Raw genomic sequence first — 17,391 nt, forward strand, 5'->3', positions numbered from 1 at the left:
AGGCCACACTGTCAGAAAATGACTTCAAAAAATCATATTAAAGACAAGTGGAGAATACGTGGCCGAAGTGAGAAGTGATGGCACTAGGAACAGGTCACAACACCTCTTCAAAGTGCAGTAATATGAATTGTTCAGGATTGCAGTTGGAGGCAGGGTCCTCGGCCAGTGCAGGCAGATCCATGTGGACATCTCTGAGTTCTCTTAACTGGGGCCAGATCTACCCATAAGCAGGGGTAGATTGCCCATCTGACATACCGGGCATTGTCCGGGTGGGCCGTAGACCAGAAGTGGGCCGGTCCAGTCTGCTACGTTTCATTTTTTTTGACAATCAATTGGAGGCAAACATGGTAACATGTGGCCAAAAATTGTCCAAAAGTGGCAAAAACGTGGCATGAAAAAAGTGTAAATTTGTGACTAAAATGGGCCAAAAGCAGTCAAGAGTGGCCAAAAAAGGGGCAAATAAAAAGGAACCAGGTGGTATGTAATGTCAAAGAGTAGCTTAAATGGGCAAAATGTGGCAAACAATAGTGAAAAAGGGCAAAATGTGAAACAAAAAGAAAAAAAATGTAGGGAAAAAAGAAATCAAGTGGTATTTATTGGACAAAAGTTAGCTTATTTGGATGAAAAGTGACCAATTTTTTTAAAGGACAAAAAAAGGAAAAAGGGGTATTTATTGGCAAAAGGTTGAGGAAGTCTGAAAAAGGGTCAGAACTTTTTGAAAAGGGGCAAAAATGGGACAAAGGAAGTTGCCAAAAGGAAATAGGTAAAAAGGTTTAACGTTCAAATTAAGACATAAAAAGCCACATATTGTAATGGAAATTTAGGCGAACATGGCCACACCATTGTAGTTGAGGCTACTTGAGGTGACATTGGACATTACTGAGTGACAAATTCTGAGACTCTTAGGCCCTGATTCACTAAGATCCCTAATAAAGAGCTCTAGATTAGGTGCAGATGAAAATAGATTTCACGCACTGTTTGTTCACCTGTTGTGGGTGATTTGCTAAGATTGCTGGACCAATGATAACAGGTGCAGAAAGGATGGAGACCGTCCTATTCAAAAGTCAACATGGTGTTCAACATAGAGAACGTAGGAGAGCAGAGTGAAAGGTGTGAAGAGTGAAAGAGAAGGACAAACATTTTGTTGACGAAAGCATTAGAAACGCCTAATTGGAAAAACAATGCTGAGGGGGAAAACAAGAAGAAAAGCAGATGAAGTCAAGGAAAGATGTACAATTAGAAGAAGAACAGATTTTTTTTTAATATACTTAATTCAGAAATAGTTCCAGCGAGGCTCATTTTGTCTTCTTTTTGAACAGTATTTTAAGTTCAGGTTTTGGTTAGTCAGACAAGGTCTTTCAGGAAATTTGGATCTGACTTCCATGTAATTACTTGGAAGTCAAGTGAAACTTCAAACGAACCATCAAAGGCGATAAGCAGAACTCCTCTGACGAAGACTGGAAGTTGATAGTCAAAACATGCCAGGAGATAAAAATTTGCTGAAAAATATTGTCTGAATAAACAAAACCTTAACGTACTCGTCAAAAAGAAGAAAAAATTAATCTCGCTGGAACTGTTACATGGAAGTCAAATGAAACTTCAAAGGAACCGTCAAAGGCGATCAGCAGAACTCCTCTGATGAAGGCAGGCAGTTGACAGTCGAAATATAAAAAAATCCTGAAAAACCTTGTCTGAATCAACAAAACCTCAACATAACATATTAATTCAGAAAAGCTGCATTATCTATTTAAGCGTCAAAGTACAAAAACGTGATGTTAGTTTCCTGAAAAGGTGCCCTTTTAACACATGAATACCTGTCATTATTAACGCTAGTGAATACCTGTGCCAGATGTTTGAGCTCTGGCATTCAAACAACAGCTGCTGTACTCACTGTTAAACATCTCTCTTCTCATCCTAATATTTCTCTAAAACAATCTCTCTGATAAGAAGTTATATGTTCAATCTGCTAAGCTTTTACAAATGCCTTTAAATGGTGAGTGAGGCATTCAGCGTTAGTATCAGTGTCACAGACTGCTGTGTCCGTACTCCAGTGAAGAGGTCACCCTTCACCAAAGCTGAGAAAACAATAGAACGTTTAGGTCTAGTGACTTATCAAGCGACCCAGCTCAAGGACCTTAAGAGCAGTAAGAGGCTCGGTACCCCCTGGGGGTCATCAATAATTAATGAAAGCTAAAGTAGAAACGGAGAGCATGACTAAACACCAAGGAGAAGCCATCATAGTAGCCCGAGGGAGCAGTTAGTCACTGTTCACTCTGCCTCAAGCATCAAACACAACAATCTGTACAGACGAGTTAACATGTGAAAACCCAAAAGTCATGACCAAGCGTGACCAGGAAGGGAAAGCCCTACACAGCTGCTAGTTTCTGATGTTGTAACTCAGATCATACAGTTTGGAGGGGATGTAAAAAAAAAAACTTTCAACCAATTCCTGCTCCTCCTCACTGCTCCATGTCTGCATATGAGTTGGTATTCTTTTTTTTTTTATGTTGGTTTCTCTGCAGCACTGCTGTCTGTGTGTCAGCCCAAAGCCATTTCTTTTTAGTTATAAGGAGGAGGGTTTTGTATATATATATATATATATTTTTTTAGATGTTAAGTCTTTGTATCTTTTTGAAGCAGAATTCCTAAAGCATTGGATTGTTTAACTACTAATAGAGAACAATGGTTAGATGAGAGCGTTGTGATAAAGGTTAGTTTTACCTACTGATAATGTGTTGCAGCAATATTAATCCTGCCATAACAAAGTACAAAATCCCTACCGTCAGAATCCTAAGAATGTTTGACCAGAGAGACAAGCTTTGATGTAAATTTTTGGTGTACAAAACAGGGGACGGGACCTAGATAAGCAAACTGCTTCTCTCGTCTCCTTTTTCGGCATGTACAAAAAAAAAAAAAATGTTAAAAAAAATGTAACCATGTTGGAAATAAACTGAATAAAATAAAAAAAAATCCCAGTTGTAAAATATTTCTATAAACCAAATATTAACCCCAACTATAACCCTAATTGTACACATTTGCTATAAAATATGTTATTACTTTATATTCATACATGAAACTTGGAATTTATCCGTTTTTCTGATAAAGGAAGTGTTTTGGGGATTTTGTGGGAATTTGTCCAGTGGAATTTTGTCCATTGGGGTTTTGTGAATTGGGATTGAGTCAATTGGAGTTTTTGTCTGTTGGGATTTATTGTCCTTTCACCCCATCAGCTCTAAGATCTGACCTGCCCCGAACATTCTGTGAAATCAAACTGCAGCGTTGTTAAAGGTCACCATAGGTGTGAATGCACAGTGGTTAGGAGGGAGAAGAGTAAAGAGTAAAAAACACAGTTCACAGCCCCTTTGCTTGTTTCCCATGAAATCGCTCCATCCTCAGACAGCTATTGAAGAAACTGCGTTGTTGCCCTTGAGGTACAATCACGCAGAGACCTCCATTACGAGCTGGCCCTGATGAAAGAGTAGCTGAGGGGGGCTTAGGAGGCTCGGCCCTTAACCCTCCCCCATTGGGTTGAATATGAAAGAGGATAGTTCAACATGATATTGTGTAACAAGTAGTGTTTCCATGAGTCTGTTTGGACAAAGAGATTTAATCTCAGCCTCAGCTAAGAGTACATTATCACATTTTTGTGGTTCTCTGCAGTTCAGGGATATCAGAGCTTTCCAGCTCCTTCACACGGATACTGACATTACTTTCTTAGAGATCCACAGTCACACCCCCTTGTATCCAAATGTGTAACGTTTGTTTGAATATTGGGGGATTGAGAATTAATCCCCTTCGGGGGGGCTGGGGGTCCTCCTCCCAAATAATTTTAACAAAATGCATGCAATTTCCTTCATTCTGGTGCATTTTTCCCCCACAACAAATAAGAATTGTTGGTTGAGATTTGGACGACCTCTTAATTTGAGCAGCAGCCGCAGCAAACTTTTGACCCCCCCCATGCACCTGCGATTGAGCATACCTGTTAAGTCAACTTTTGGATTTGAAGATATGGGAAATTTTCCGGTGCCCGCTACGATCCGTCACACCACCCCAACCAAGCTTGACTTCAAAAATAGTATGTACTGCATTCACATTAGATAGTATGAAAAGATTGAGTACACAAAAAATACCCAGATGTACACCATATCAGCACATTTTTTGAATTATGCACGGTGGGCACACTAGTCATACTGAACTGCCCCATGATGCATTGCGAGCGGAATGTAAAATCGTCCTGGGACTGGCATCAAGCTAAAAATCAAACATCATCTTTTCCAATTTCTGAACGTTGTACTCATGTTTTAAAAGCTGCCTCATTACTTTCTTTATCTGTACAGGGAGATAAGACGTGACTGTAAGTGATAAACGTTAAAAAAAAATCAAGGGACAAAAGTCATTCACAGCAGGATGACTTTCGACCCATGCGGGACCCGTTCTATGCAGGTCACGGGTATTTGACTGGGTCCAAAAATGGTTAAATATATTATGCTTTTATTGTGAAGGTGGACTCGATTTGCACCACTGAAATATTTCTTTACAACGTTGCCTCTTTTACACCTTCACACTTACGCACCAATTCTCAGATTGTTTTTTTTCTGACACAAATTAGTGTCAAAGTTTTATTATACAGCTTTAGACCTATCATCTAAAGTGCATTCATGTGACAGGTTGGCAGTGATTATTTAGTTTGTATTGTGTTCATTTGTTATGAATATGTTGTACAGTACTGTTCTGTTGGCTCAGTTCTTACTTGTGTAATTCTGATCAGCACAGCCAGCCAGCCTGATGGAAGGTTCATTATGTATAACAGAGATGGACTGGGACAAAATTTTAACTCTGGCATTTTGTGTTCAGACCAGTCCACTACATTATCAGAGACACCATGTAGAAGCTGTGATTAAGTCAGTGATGCTCAACACGTGGCTCTTTGTCTTCATTTTGATTATTATTTTGCAAAAAACCTTAAAAGACTTCTGACACTTTTTTCAGACTTTAGCTATCTTTTGCCAATAAATATCTTTTTTTCGTATTTTTTGTCCATTGTGCAAGTTCTTTTTGACACTTTTATCCAATTGTTGTCCTTTCTTTAAATTTTTGGCCACTTTTCATCCAAATAAGATACATTTTGCCCAATAATTACCACTTGATTTCTTTTTTCCCTACATTTTGCCTCTTTTTGTTTCACATTTTGCCCTTTTTCACTATTGTTTGACACATTTTGCCCATTTAAGCTACACTTTGCCATTACATACCACCTGGTTCCTCTTTATTTCTTTTTTTGGCCACTCTTGACTGCTTCTGGACTTTATTAGTCACTTTTCACTCTTTTCTTGCCACGTTTTTGCCACTTTTGGACCATTTTTGACCACTTGTTAACATGTCTGCCTCCACTCGCTCGTCAAAAAAAAAAGTTGCGTACCGAACCGGCCCACTTTGGGTTGATGGCCCACCAGGACGATGCCCGGTATGCCAGATGGCCAGTCCACCCCTGGTGCATAAGCTCTGTGGGAAGTTCTGACAGAATTAGGTCATTATTAAGCAACAAAGTTTGGTATTCTTGGATATGTTTCTAACCAGTTTCTATGGTTTCTCCATAGACTTCCTCTGATGACTGTGACCTTCATGAAGGGATCCATGAAGGGAAGGAAAGCAAGTATCGGCTCGAGGTGACTCAGTTCTACCAACGGTTGGAGTACTGGCAAAAAGTCTTGACCAACATACTAGTCACCACCATCACCATGGTGCCAGTTCACGGCCGGGCCGTGGCTTATCTGGGAACAGCCGATGGACGCCTCATCCAGGTAAAATCCACATTTTCTTCTATCCATCCCTAAAGCTCATCAGTGAGGACGGTAGAGAGGAAAGTCAGGAGAAAGTTTGGCCGAGCAACAGGATCTTTGTGTTTGCACAATCTACTCAGTTTTGAACTTTGCTCAGCTTGCCTCCAAAAAAAAAGGTCATGTCTGCCATCTGAGCAAACACAGCCTCACAGCAGCTCCACCTCTTCTATTATCCAAGGACATGTCCGTGCTGCACTTAGCTTTAAAGGACACAACAAACCAGACACAGGCTGTAGACTTTGAGCTGCTTCACAATCTGCATGATGTAAAATACTGTGAAAATACTAAGTTTGTCCACAGATGGTGCAAGGGGAGGTCAATTGTTCTCAACCTGTGGGTCAGTAAATAATAAGGCAGGGGTCACCAACCTTTCTGAAACTGTGAGCTACAGGTCTTCATAGTTTCTGTATAGTCCTATGCTACCAGTTAGGAAAGTACTTCTTAAATACGTTTTCACTTTAATTAGAGTGTAAGATAATAAGAAAGGCTAGCGGTAACTTAACTATGGTTGGAAATGTTGAGGTTTCAACATGAAACACTTTATTTCTCCTAATTTATGCAGTTGTTTTGTTTTCATTACATTTCATAGATGTTCCTGTTTTACTAGCCACTAACAAACAACTTTTAACTAATCGTGAAACATGTCAAATTTTAACAGTTGTCATATTTTACAAAAATCCACCATGCGTTTTTGAAAATATATCATATTATATATTATATAACATACCACTGATCATGCACCAAATCTCTGCAACACTTAAAGACATTCGTCCCAATGGTTCAGTGAAAATAAATATTTAAAAATTGTAAATTTGCTACAAAAACTTTATTAACAGTATTTAACTCTACTTAGTATTGAGTACATCTGTGTTTGTCTGTGAGTTTGAATCCTGGAAAGTAAATCAGATTTTAGATGGAGCTCATGGTCTATGCGGCCTACCTGGGGCCCACGGACACCGTGTTGGTGACACCTATAACAAGGCATTTTGTTTTTATCTGAAGGTGCAAAAGCACTTTTTACTTATCAAGGTGAACATTTCTTATTAGTGGCATTTTTGTGTCTTTTTGAGATGTACGTTTGGCTTTAAATGAAAAGGTTGGAAGGTGAAAATAAAACTATTCTCATCTTAAATTTAAATTCAACATCTTTCAGAAGAAAACTATTATTTTGAGGATGTTCTTCAACCCTTTGTAACACATGTAAAAGTCACAGTGAATAAAATTGAAAAGCACTCTAACGTTTTGTTAGAGGATGAAACACAGAAATAACATCCACATGTATTTAATGCATGTAAAGAAAATGCACTAAGTCCACGACCCACAAGTTGAGAAGGTAAGTCTTACACAGACAGACTCACTCTGGATGTTTTAGAGTAATCAGTAACTAAACAGAGCATGTTTGGGATCATGAGAGGAAATTGCTCCTCCAATAAATTCTGAGAGATCCTCTAACCTCGAGCTCTTTAGTTTTGCCTTTACAAAAGAGAATTTGAATATTTCAGCCTAAATCCAAGCACACATTTCCAAAATTCCTTTGCATGGTAAGTTGTAGGTGGAACGATATTATGTATTGTTACACACTTCAACTTTCTAGCGTCACACTTCGCACTAATTGTCTGGTTACAATATGAATTACTACTATAATGTGTCTAAAGCACGTACTTTCCCTTTTCATGGAGACTAAACTTGTAATCCTTGTTCTCCCAAACAACAAACAACCATGTGAGCTCAGAGGAAAGTGCAGCCAGTCACGTCGCAGTGTTGCAGCAATCTACGTCTGACGTGGTCAACTGCATGTGCCACATGTAGCCCTTAGTCTAATTTTGTGCATCCCCCAAAACAAATACACAAATAGACTCCAAAACCGCACAAAATGTCAGAAGAATAGATAAAGTAATGAGAACAATGACTGAAAAACACACAAAATAACTTCAAAAACACACAAAATAACTTCAAAAACACTATAAAATAAACCAAATGACAGGAATATACACAAAAACAGAAAAAACGCACACGAAAAGACAGAAAAACACACAAAACATAACTCCAAAAGCACCAAAAAAAAATTCTGTAAAAATTAAAAAAGTAACAAAGTTATTGAGTTACTTTTTATTGAGCACATCACTGGTCATTATTCTAAATCCTGACATGGATGTTGATGATGTGGCCCTCAGATCAGATGCAATCATGTTTGTGGCCCTTGCTGTAATAAAGCCATCCCGTCTCTGCTTTAGAATGACTAAGTAATGAAGACCATGTGAGGAAGTCACAGAAAGCTTCTCTGACATGTTTTTGAAACAATTTTGAAAAGTCATGCATGGAAAAATTGCAATTCAAGAAAAAAAAGCGAACAGCTGCAAAGGAGAGAGGCTGGCGACGGGGCTGGAGGGGCTGTTTGGGGTGGGGGGGGGGGGGTATATCTCTGGGTCTGAACGGAGCGCTAATGGTCAGCAGCGAGCTCCGTTGACACGTTTCCCTGCACGCTGATTTTATTCGTCACTGAGCGTCTGCTGCAGCTGCTGCTGTATGTTTTCGCCTCCTCTGGACACCATCACCTCCCTCCATTCCAACGCCCCCTCCATTCAGCTACACGTTCAGCTTGGTTGCTGTGTGCACCCATAAAATACTCAAGTACAAGTAAAAAGTAGCTCAATTATGTCAAAATGTGCAATGATTATTTTCTAAATAAAATAACACCATTCAAAATGAAATATAAAATGTATGTATAGCTACATTTATGAACTCTAAAACTGAGAAAATAACCTCCATTCAATGCTGTCTTGGTGCCGTGCATTACGTTTAATCTGATTGGTCGGCTATGATGTGATACATTTGATTGTTGTCTGGTTATTTAAATTTTTCCCAATGTCCGTTGATCATTGTAAAACAAAAAAAAACATTATTTACTGAGCTATGGTTGGGTGTAGAAATGCGACGAATGACTTTACTTCTTTTAAAACGTACTTAAGTGCAAGTAAAATGACTGATTTAGAAATACACTAAAAAAAAGTACCCATAAAAGCAACTGAATCAATAACGTGAGTACTTGTAATCCATTATTTTCATCTCTGCAGACTATAATCTAACTCTAGCACATGCATTGATTGTTATGAACTGCTGACCCCTGGGCCACCTGCCTCCTGTGTTCCAGTGAGGTGGACATTCTTCGCTGCGCTCGCTCGTTTCATTGTTAGAAAAAGAAACTGTCAACTCTTCACATGCTTCAGTTTCCTGCTCGTTCCCGGTGGAAGAAGCATGAGCGAGCCCAGAGTCTGAGCCAGGGAAGAAAAGGAGCTTTGTCCCTCTCCTGGAGGACTTGGTTGGTTCTGGCTCAGGAAGTGTTTCTCCTGACTTCAGTCGGGCCTGTGTGGGAATCGCACAGCGCTCCGTGTTTATGGGCAAACTTCCCCCCGCCTGTCTAATACAATAAGCTGTAATTTACACCGCTATTACCTCCAGAGAGATGGCTGTTGTATAGCGTTGTCCCCGGAGGAAAGCCACCTATTATACTCTCTGCTCCTACGCTGATGTTGATCATGAGGCTGACACAGAGTGAGGAGGGAGACATCCCATTGAAAAAATGCACACAGGCTTTCACTATTTACCAGATACTCACATGCACAGCCACCCAGATTGTGCCGTACCAATATCCAGGGCCATTAAAGAAGAATAGAAGAAGAATATAACTTTATTTATCATTGTAACAAGTACAACAAAAGTGCAAAAAGCCCTTCAGTCAGTGCAAACAATAATTTTAATAGAATAAATATCAAACAAAGATAAGAGTGCAAAAAATAAAATGCAAATCAGGGTGAGTGCAAAAGCTGCCATAACAAAAAATATTTACAACAACACGTGTGGGGCGCCTATTGTAAAGTAGCGCATGCTGAAATATACAGCAACATTTAGCAACAAACTACGTTAAAAAACATATGTGAATTTTTTTTAATGTTACTTTTGATCAGATTTACAGCAATCTAAATGTTAAATCTCAATCTAAATGTTTAATATAAATATTAAATCTGAATGTCACGGGTGAAACTAAATATTTAGCTAATATGCAAATTCACCGGAATAAGCTTTTATTTCGGTACTTCCGGTGAATTTGCATTGCATATTAGCTAAATATTTAGTTTCACGTGTGGCACTTAGATTTAGATATAACATGACATTAATTTTTTTTTTTACGAAAAAAGAAATACATTCATACATTTCACAAATATTGCTGTAAATCTGATCAAAAGTAAGTAAAAAAAAAAAAAAACTAAATGTTTCTGTTGTTTCTAAATGTTGCTAAAAAATACTATTTATTTTAGCATGTGCAATTTTACAATCAGCACCCCATTAAAGCTCAGTCAGATGCATGGATGCATCGCTGTGTGCTGGAATTGTTTGTATCTATCTTTGAGTTTCTCTGACAGTCTGTGGGTGTGTGTATAATTTAACCAGCTTCATGTAACTGGAGTGACCACACACATCATTAGAGACTGGGGCGTGCTCCGTTTGCTACGAGGCCTGTAATTGCAGCGTAACCGCTAATATAAAAAACCCTGTTCCTGATGTGTGTGTGTATCAGTGATACATACGTGTTTTATTCTAAAAAGATCATCACGTTCTTCAGAAATGCATTTATTACGGTGACTCATCAAAAATGATCCAACAAGGGTTTTTCTTGTTTAAACATTGGGTTCAGAGACATTAACATATATTATATATATGACATACACGGGTACCTGGTGGCCCACGGACCACATGTGGTCATTGGTCTAATTCTTTGCGGCCACAAAAACAAATACACAAAATTACAGAAAAATACGCGTAATGACTGCAGGGACACAAAACAGATAATAGATAAGTCATGTTTATTGTCATATATGTACAGGTTTGCAGCCACAGTGTAACGCCCAGGGTGCAGTTCGGGGTTAATGGACTTCCTCCACGTCCCACAGGGATGGCCCACGATTCAAAGCTGTGACCCTCTGGTTACAAGCCAGCACCCCTAACCATTAGGCTACCACTGCCCCAACAAACAGCAAGAAAAATGACAAAATGACAGACAAATGCATAAAATCCCAACACAATCAGGTCAAAATGAAACGATGTGCATCATCTTCCTGCATATTGTCTCAACAGAAGGTGAAAAAAACATCTCAGTGAGCTTCCCAGCATTCTGATTGTCTCTCTTTTCTCTTCTGTATCTTACAGCTTGTAACAATAGAGAAAACAGACAAAGGGTGAAACGTGAATAAACCCTCCATCTGGCCAGGTTTCCTCACCTGACCCTGATATTAGTGACTCTAAAAAGACATTTACTCACACATTATTGTGAGTGCATGCAATATTTTAGATTATTGATGGAATTAGTGATTTGTTGAGTGGAACACATTTCTATTCATTCTATTCTTTGAGTTCATCAGTGAGGTAAAACAAAGACTTCAGATTCCAGCGTTCTTACATTTTTCTAGTTTATTTCTTTCTTTTGTGAGTTACGAAAAGCTTCTCTTCAACTCAAATTCCCTCCTTAAAGACCTTTATTTAGACATGTATTTCTCGATTCTCTTCCTTTCAGGTGCAGGTTTCTAAATTTGCCTCTCCTCACGTTAACATCCAGCTGGACTCCAGTCCAGTGACCTCCAGTGTCGTCCTGCTGGATGCTGCTGGTTCAGAAATAGCTCTGTTGATGGTCACAGGGAACAAGGTAAGACCAAGTATAACAGAAACAACAATGACTATCAGAACTTAAAATTAGCTTTTATTGTTTACCCATTCCCTTAACCAAGTAAAAATTGCATGTCCTAATTTGGTGTGGGTGTGGTCTCTTCCTAGGTCAGCAGGGTCCCTCTGACTGGTCCTGGCTGTGAGCACCTCATCACCTGCCCTGGCTGTTTGCTGTCATCGCGAGTGACAGAATGTGGATGGTGTGACGGAAAGTGCACGAGAGCCAACCAGTGTCCGTCCTCCTCCAGTTGGACACAGGATTACTGCACACCAATCATCAGCAAGGTACCGTGTGAGCCCATTACAGCCACAGACAGACAGGTAGTGAGTGTCAGTTGCACTGATGTTGTAGTAGTGTTGTAGTAGGTTGCTGTTTATCTTCTTGGGTAGCTAAAGTCATATCTTAGACCAGTGTCATACAAAGCCACGTGGACTTCATACAGCATGATATACAACTTATTTCAATCAATAATCCTCAAAACAAGCACAGACCATGTCTGCAATTGGAAATCTGATAAACCTTCACTCAAGTAGACCTGAACCCATCTTGGCATTCTACAGCACTTTACTTAAGGCGGGCATACACTGTACGATTTTTGGCCCATTTTGAGTCGATTTTTCACTCGTGTGTCTATTTTTGGGATTGGGCCGTGCATCATGTAGTACACATGGAAGCGATTAACACCTCACGACCAGCTCCCGATCAGCAATCGTATGTTTGAAATCCTGGTCACTCCTTGTGAGGGTATCACACTGTTGAAGCAGTGCCATGGATCGGTTTTCCTCAAACTCTACGCGAACATTGTAGGACCGCTGTAGAATTGACGGGCCGTACTGCCCAGCCAGTTCCTGGTCCATCACGTCGCCGCCTTTTCTGTTTTGAAGCTCTTTTTGCTGAGATTCGCAAGTGTCTCTCCATTTCCTGGTTCTTCTTCTTCTGTTTTAATGGCGACGCTTCAGAGTTCTTCATCTTCTAATTTGTACATTGCATTTCCAGACACTAGACCTAGATTCCTGAGACTTTTAGATGTCTCCCTGCCCTAACACACCTGGTTGAAACCAGTGTTGTGCTAGTTACTGAAAAAAAGTAACTAGTTACCGTTACGCGTTACTTCATTCACAAAGTAACTCAGTTACTATTTTGATTACTTACGTACACCAAGAAGTAATGCGTTACTGGAAAAAGTAACTTTTGAGTTACTTAGAATTAAAGAATGTATTATTTATTTTGGGTCATGTCCATACAGCTTCATATTAGTGCTGTAATAATATAATAATCCACTGTTGATCAACTGCTATAAAACAACCATAAATTATGTGCATATAAAGCATAAAACAGCTGCTCCAAAATTAAAACAGTATTTTTTCAGCCTTAGCACAGTAATGTAAAGTAAGCTGTGCATATTCTAGGTGCACATTCTGCTGTAGAAAATACTTATGAAAATAAATGTGGAAAAACAAATTCACAGCATTTTTCTCAGCTACACAATGCTAAACATATCAGGTTAATGAGCTGCTGTTCGCAGTGACTCAGCAGCAGCGACAGGCTTCATATTTACAACAACATACCGTGCAATAGTTTGGCTGATCTGTCCCTGGATAACAGTCACAGTCCGTTAAAATCCAGTCGCAGCATTAGCTTAGCTTCACTGATGCATCTTTTAGAGACAAAAATAATGCGCGTATTTCCACTTTGAGAAGTTCATCCTGCTCTCGCATTGACTCGCCATGATTGGCGCACGTGATGTAAACAGAAACACGCTGACAATGCTTCTTCTTCTACTGTTTTATCGTGTTTGGCACGGCATCCCGCAAAAATATGCAGCGCCACTGTAAACAGGAAGTACACTGCAGCTAGCAAAGTAACAGACAAACGCACCATATTGTAACGGTAACGGCGTTATTTCTTTAGAAATATATTACGTTACAGTACTAGTTACTGTCAAAAGTGACGTTGGGGCGGTAACGCGTTACAAGTAGCGTTACAAGTAACGCGTTACCGCCCAACACTGGTTGAAACCAATGTGTTGTCATCAAGCTCTGCAGAAGAATGATAATGAGGCATTCATTTGTTTCAGGTGTGATGGAACAGTGTAACAGTGCTTAATATCAGCTAAAAGTACAAATGAGTTGTGGAAGTCCTGAATCTCTTTAAATGTTAGTCGAGTACTACAAACCCCTCGATATCTATGAATGCACGAAAGTAATTTCTCCAGTTTCCATGAATTGTTGGAATAAGAACCAAAAATGTCTCCGTAAAATCATATAAAACTAGTGGCAGGAGGAAATTGCTGGTCTTTATGGGATGTCAATAAAAAAAGTATTTTCCCATGTGTGCATTTATTAGGTTTTTCCAACTTCCGGACCAATCGGAGGCTCCACCGTGGTAACCATTCATGGTCAGAATTTTGGCTTTGACAAGACGGAGTGTTTCAAGTCCTCCATCCTCACGGCGGAGGTGGCAGGAGCTCGCTGTAGAGTGACCACCGATGAGAGTGTCAGAAGGTGGGCCTATGTCTCTTTGGTGTTAGTCATTGTCTTTGAGTAAAACACTGAACCTGAACCCTAATCCAATGGTAGATTATTTCCTTGCATGGCACATAGTGTAAAGCGTTTTGGTACAATCCCTCACACTGGTGTTGCATTAAGGCTGAGCTCCAATAGGGGGTCATTGTGTTTAAGGAACATTCAACACATGACTTCCTTAACTTGGAAATTGCTGGGAAACAAAACAAGTGGTATACCATACCTCCCTTGCTACACACAGCCTCATTGGGAGCTGATGGAAAGGGTGGAAACACTGTATGTGTGCTCTAAGTTTGAATAGTGTGTCTTTGTGCTTTCATTATCATTGGATTAGGGCTAAATGCTGAGTGGATGTTTGGGTATATAATGCTGATCTCTGTGTTTTGGATAGTGTGGGCGTTAAGTGGACTGAGATGCAGTGTTCCCCAGTGTCCAGTGGGAACTTCACCCCATCAGGACACACGGTGAAGGTCACAAGTGGTGAAAATATTTCCAGAGTGGAAGCTTTCACTTTTGTGGTAAGTCATGCCTTTATTGATTAGAAGCAGACTCAAACGTTCAAACAGATTTATTTATACGTGGAAGGCACTCTGGCCAAATGTGATTTGAGCTGCTTGTGAAATGTCGTCATGTCAGCAATTGCTTTCAGGGTTCTGGATCTTTGGCAGAAATCAATATTAAGCCAAAAAGTACATTTTTTGTTCAACTCAACAACTGTTAAAGGATTTACAGATGCTATTTTGTCCAATCCTTTCAATTACTTTATGTTTTTATGTTTCTAGTTTATAGATACATCGTTTCTTTTTATTCCTCTACTTTATGCACATCATTATTAGCAATTCCATCCTCAGTGTTGTTATCATTTTTTCTTCCATCGGTCGCTAACTCCCCCTACACCGTTTGTCCGACTTTGACAAATAAGCTCCCAAAACGTTCAGAAATTTCCTGAGATTTATGCTTTTGTGAGTTATTATTGTGAAACTGCATTGACTTTTCAGCTAGAGTAGAGCTGCTGCAGTTTTTACCTTCAAATCTTTGCAAACAAATTACAAACCATTCAACCATTAACATTTTCAGCTAATACATTCAACCCATTTCAACCTTATTGCTAGGTTAATGTTATTGTTTGGTTAATGCTAAATTAGTGCTAGTGCTAGGTTAATGCTATTGCTAGGTTAATGTTAATGCCAGGTTAATGCTAATGCTAGGTTAGTGCCAATGCTAGGTGAATGCTAATGCTAGGTTAATTCTAATGCTAGGTTAATACTAATACTAGGTTTATGCTATTGCTAGGTTCATGCTCATGCTCGGCAAATGCTATTGTTAGGTTAGTACTAATGCTAGGTTAATGCTAATGTTAGATTAATGCTAATACTACTGCTAGGTTAGTGTTAAAACTAGGCTAATGTTATTGTCAGGCTAATGCTAGCGTTAGGCTAACATTAATGCTAGGTTAATGCCAAAGCTAGGTTAATGTTATGTTATTATATTGTTAATGCTAATGTTAATGCTAGCTAATGCTAATTGTAGTTAATGTTAATGCTAATGTATGCTAATGGTAGCTAATGTTAATGCTAGCTTATGCTAACATGTGCTAATTCTAAGCTAATGCTAAGCGAATGCACCTGCATCCTCACTTGCATTTTCTTCAAGAAATGCAAATATTTTAGTTACAGTTTACTTTCATTTTGTAAATATTTCTCACTCGAATTTGAACCGACTGTACTTTTGTGACCTTAAGGAAAGGTCACAATCAATGTAATCATCACAATGCTAACAACCTCCCAAAAACATTCAGGTTTCAGTGTCGAACTATCTCATTGCATTTAGGACCCTGTGATCCATGAAATATTTCCAACATTTGGTCCAAAGTCCGGAAACACTATGCTGACGATCAGAGGAGCCTTCCTGGACTTTGGTTCTAAGCAAGAGGTGACTGTAGGAAATGCAGTCTGTAAGATCCAGAGGTCAGTCCACACCATCATCACTCTTTATCCTGCACAGTTTTTCATGTAAATTCAAATCTGATTGCTGATGGAGGATAAGCTCTTATTCCCTTATTTCTTTGTGTGGCAAAGCAGGAGGAATTCTGTGCTGATGTAATAACAAAAAAATGTCATTGACAATGGTTGCTATTTATGCCACAGTGATATATCCTATATTTACTTATTCTCTCCAGCCTTGCTAACCCCGTCTATGTCTCTGCCCTCAGCCGGTCGTTCACCATGTTAACCTGTAAGACGCCAAACTCTGTTCCCTCGGACCAACCAGTGAAGTTAACTATTGATACGGCGATAAGGTTCGCCCCACAGCTGTTCACCTACAACCAAGACCCCATTATCAACAACATTCAGCCCTCGCGCTCCTTTGTGAGGTGAGATTTGCAAAATATGTTGTGTTTCCCATAGTTACATTAGTACCAAACTCCTGCACTATCAAGATCAGAGGTTCTCAGCTTGTGAGCTCCATCCCAATTTAAGGCGCAGACGGGTTGTCTGTGGACCATTGTCATTTACAAAAAATAGAATCTAAAAATGAATAAAATAAAACTATATTTCAAAGAGGCTTTGTGGAAAGTTAATTATGATGTCATAGAGCATCAACTATTCACAGTCCAAAATTGGTGCCTGATTCTTCCATTTTAAAACTTCCAATCAAAACAAGTGAAAAAGTACAATTTGAGAGACAAATGAAGTGTATGTAGAAAATAAAGTAAGGGCCCTTGTAACCCCAATTTGAGAAATGTCTGAATAAATGGCACATTAACTATATTTTTAAGCCTTTCCCTCCAAAAATTGAGATCTCACTCTTTTACTTGATATTCACTTGTAGGCCATAAAAGTGATATTTTAAGGACTTTAACTGGTCTTACCATTTAGATTTATCCATATTAATTTCAAAAGGATCATTAATGGCTGAAATTATGAGTTAAAAGAGCTACAAGCCGGTGCTAATACTTTGGGGGAAACAAGCAAATGATGGTAAACGTTGTAGCTATAGGGTAAACAAGCTTTTTTTGATCACATATGAGGTACCTTGAGTGTCCACCTGTATGCAAAATGTGAAATAAAACCATCCAGTAGTTTGTTTGTGGTCTGTGTAAGTCTTATAACACAGAGACAATTGCTCTGTTTCAAATTTTCTTAGTTTGTGACATCACAAGCTAAATTGGGAAAGAAAAGAAAGAAAGAAAATACCCTCCATTTTCAATGCAATAGGAGACATGTGGGTTGTGTTGACTGGCTAAACTGCTAACGCTAACAGCAGATCTTGTGCATCTCTAATGCTAACGCTACCTATGCTCTCT

At 39.2% G+C, this 17,391-nt stretch overlaps 1 protein-coding gene across 2 annotated transcripts in view; it reads left to right on the plus strand.

Annotated features, from left to right (window-relative positions):
* met (MET proto-oncogene, receptor tyrosine kinase) overlaps positions 1 to 17,391 on the plus strand; it is an 88,006-nt gene that overhangs the window by 35,174 nt on the left and 35,441 nt on the right. For both annotated transcript variants that reach the window (XM_028450833.1, XM_028450834.1), the window contains exons 3-9: positions 5,598 to 5,801; positions 11,410 to 11,538; positions 11,667 to 11,843; positions 13,906 to 14,063; positions 14,476 to 14,602; positions 15,915 to 16,051; positions 16,297 to 16,458. In XM_028450833.1, coding sequence (XP_028306634.1) covers positions 5,598 to 5,801; positions 11,410 to 11,538; positions 11,667 to 11,843; positions 13,906 to 14,063; positions 14,476 to 14,602; positions 15,915 to 16,051; positions 16,297 to 16,458 — 1,094 coding nt within the window. The remainder of the gene's footprint in view (positions 1 to 5,597; positions 5,802 to 11,409; positions 11,539 to 11,666; positions 11,844 to 13,905; positions 14,064 to 14,475; positions 14,603 to 15,914; positions 16,052 to 16,296; positions 16,459 to 17,391) is intronic.

This window comes from Gouania willdenowi, chromosome 6, assembly GCF_900634775.1.
Source record: "Gouania willdenowi chromosome 6, fGouWil2.1, whole genome shotgun sequence".
Taxonomy (NCBI): domain Eukaryota; kingdom Metazoa; phylum Chordata; class Actinopteri; order Blenniiformes; family Gobiesocidae; genus Gouania; species Gouania willdenowi.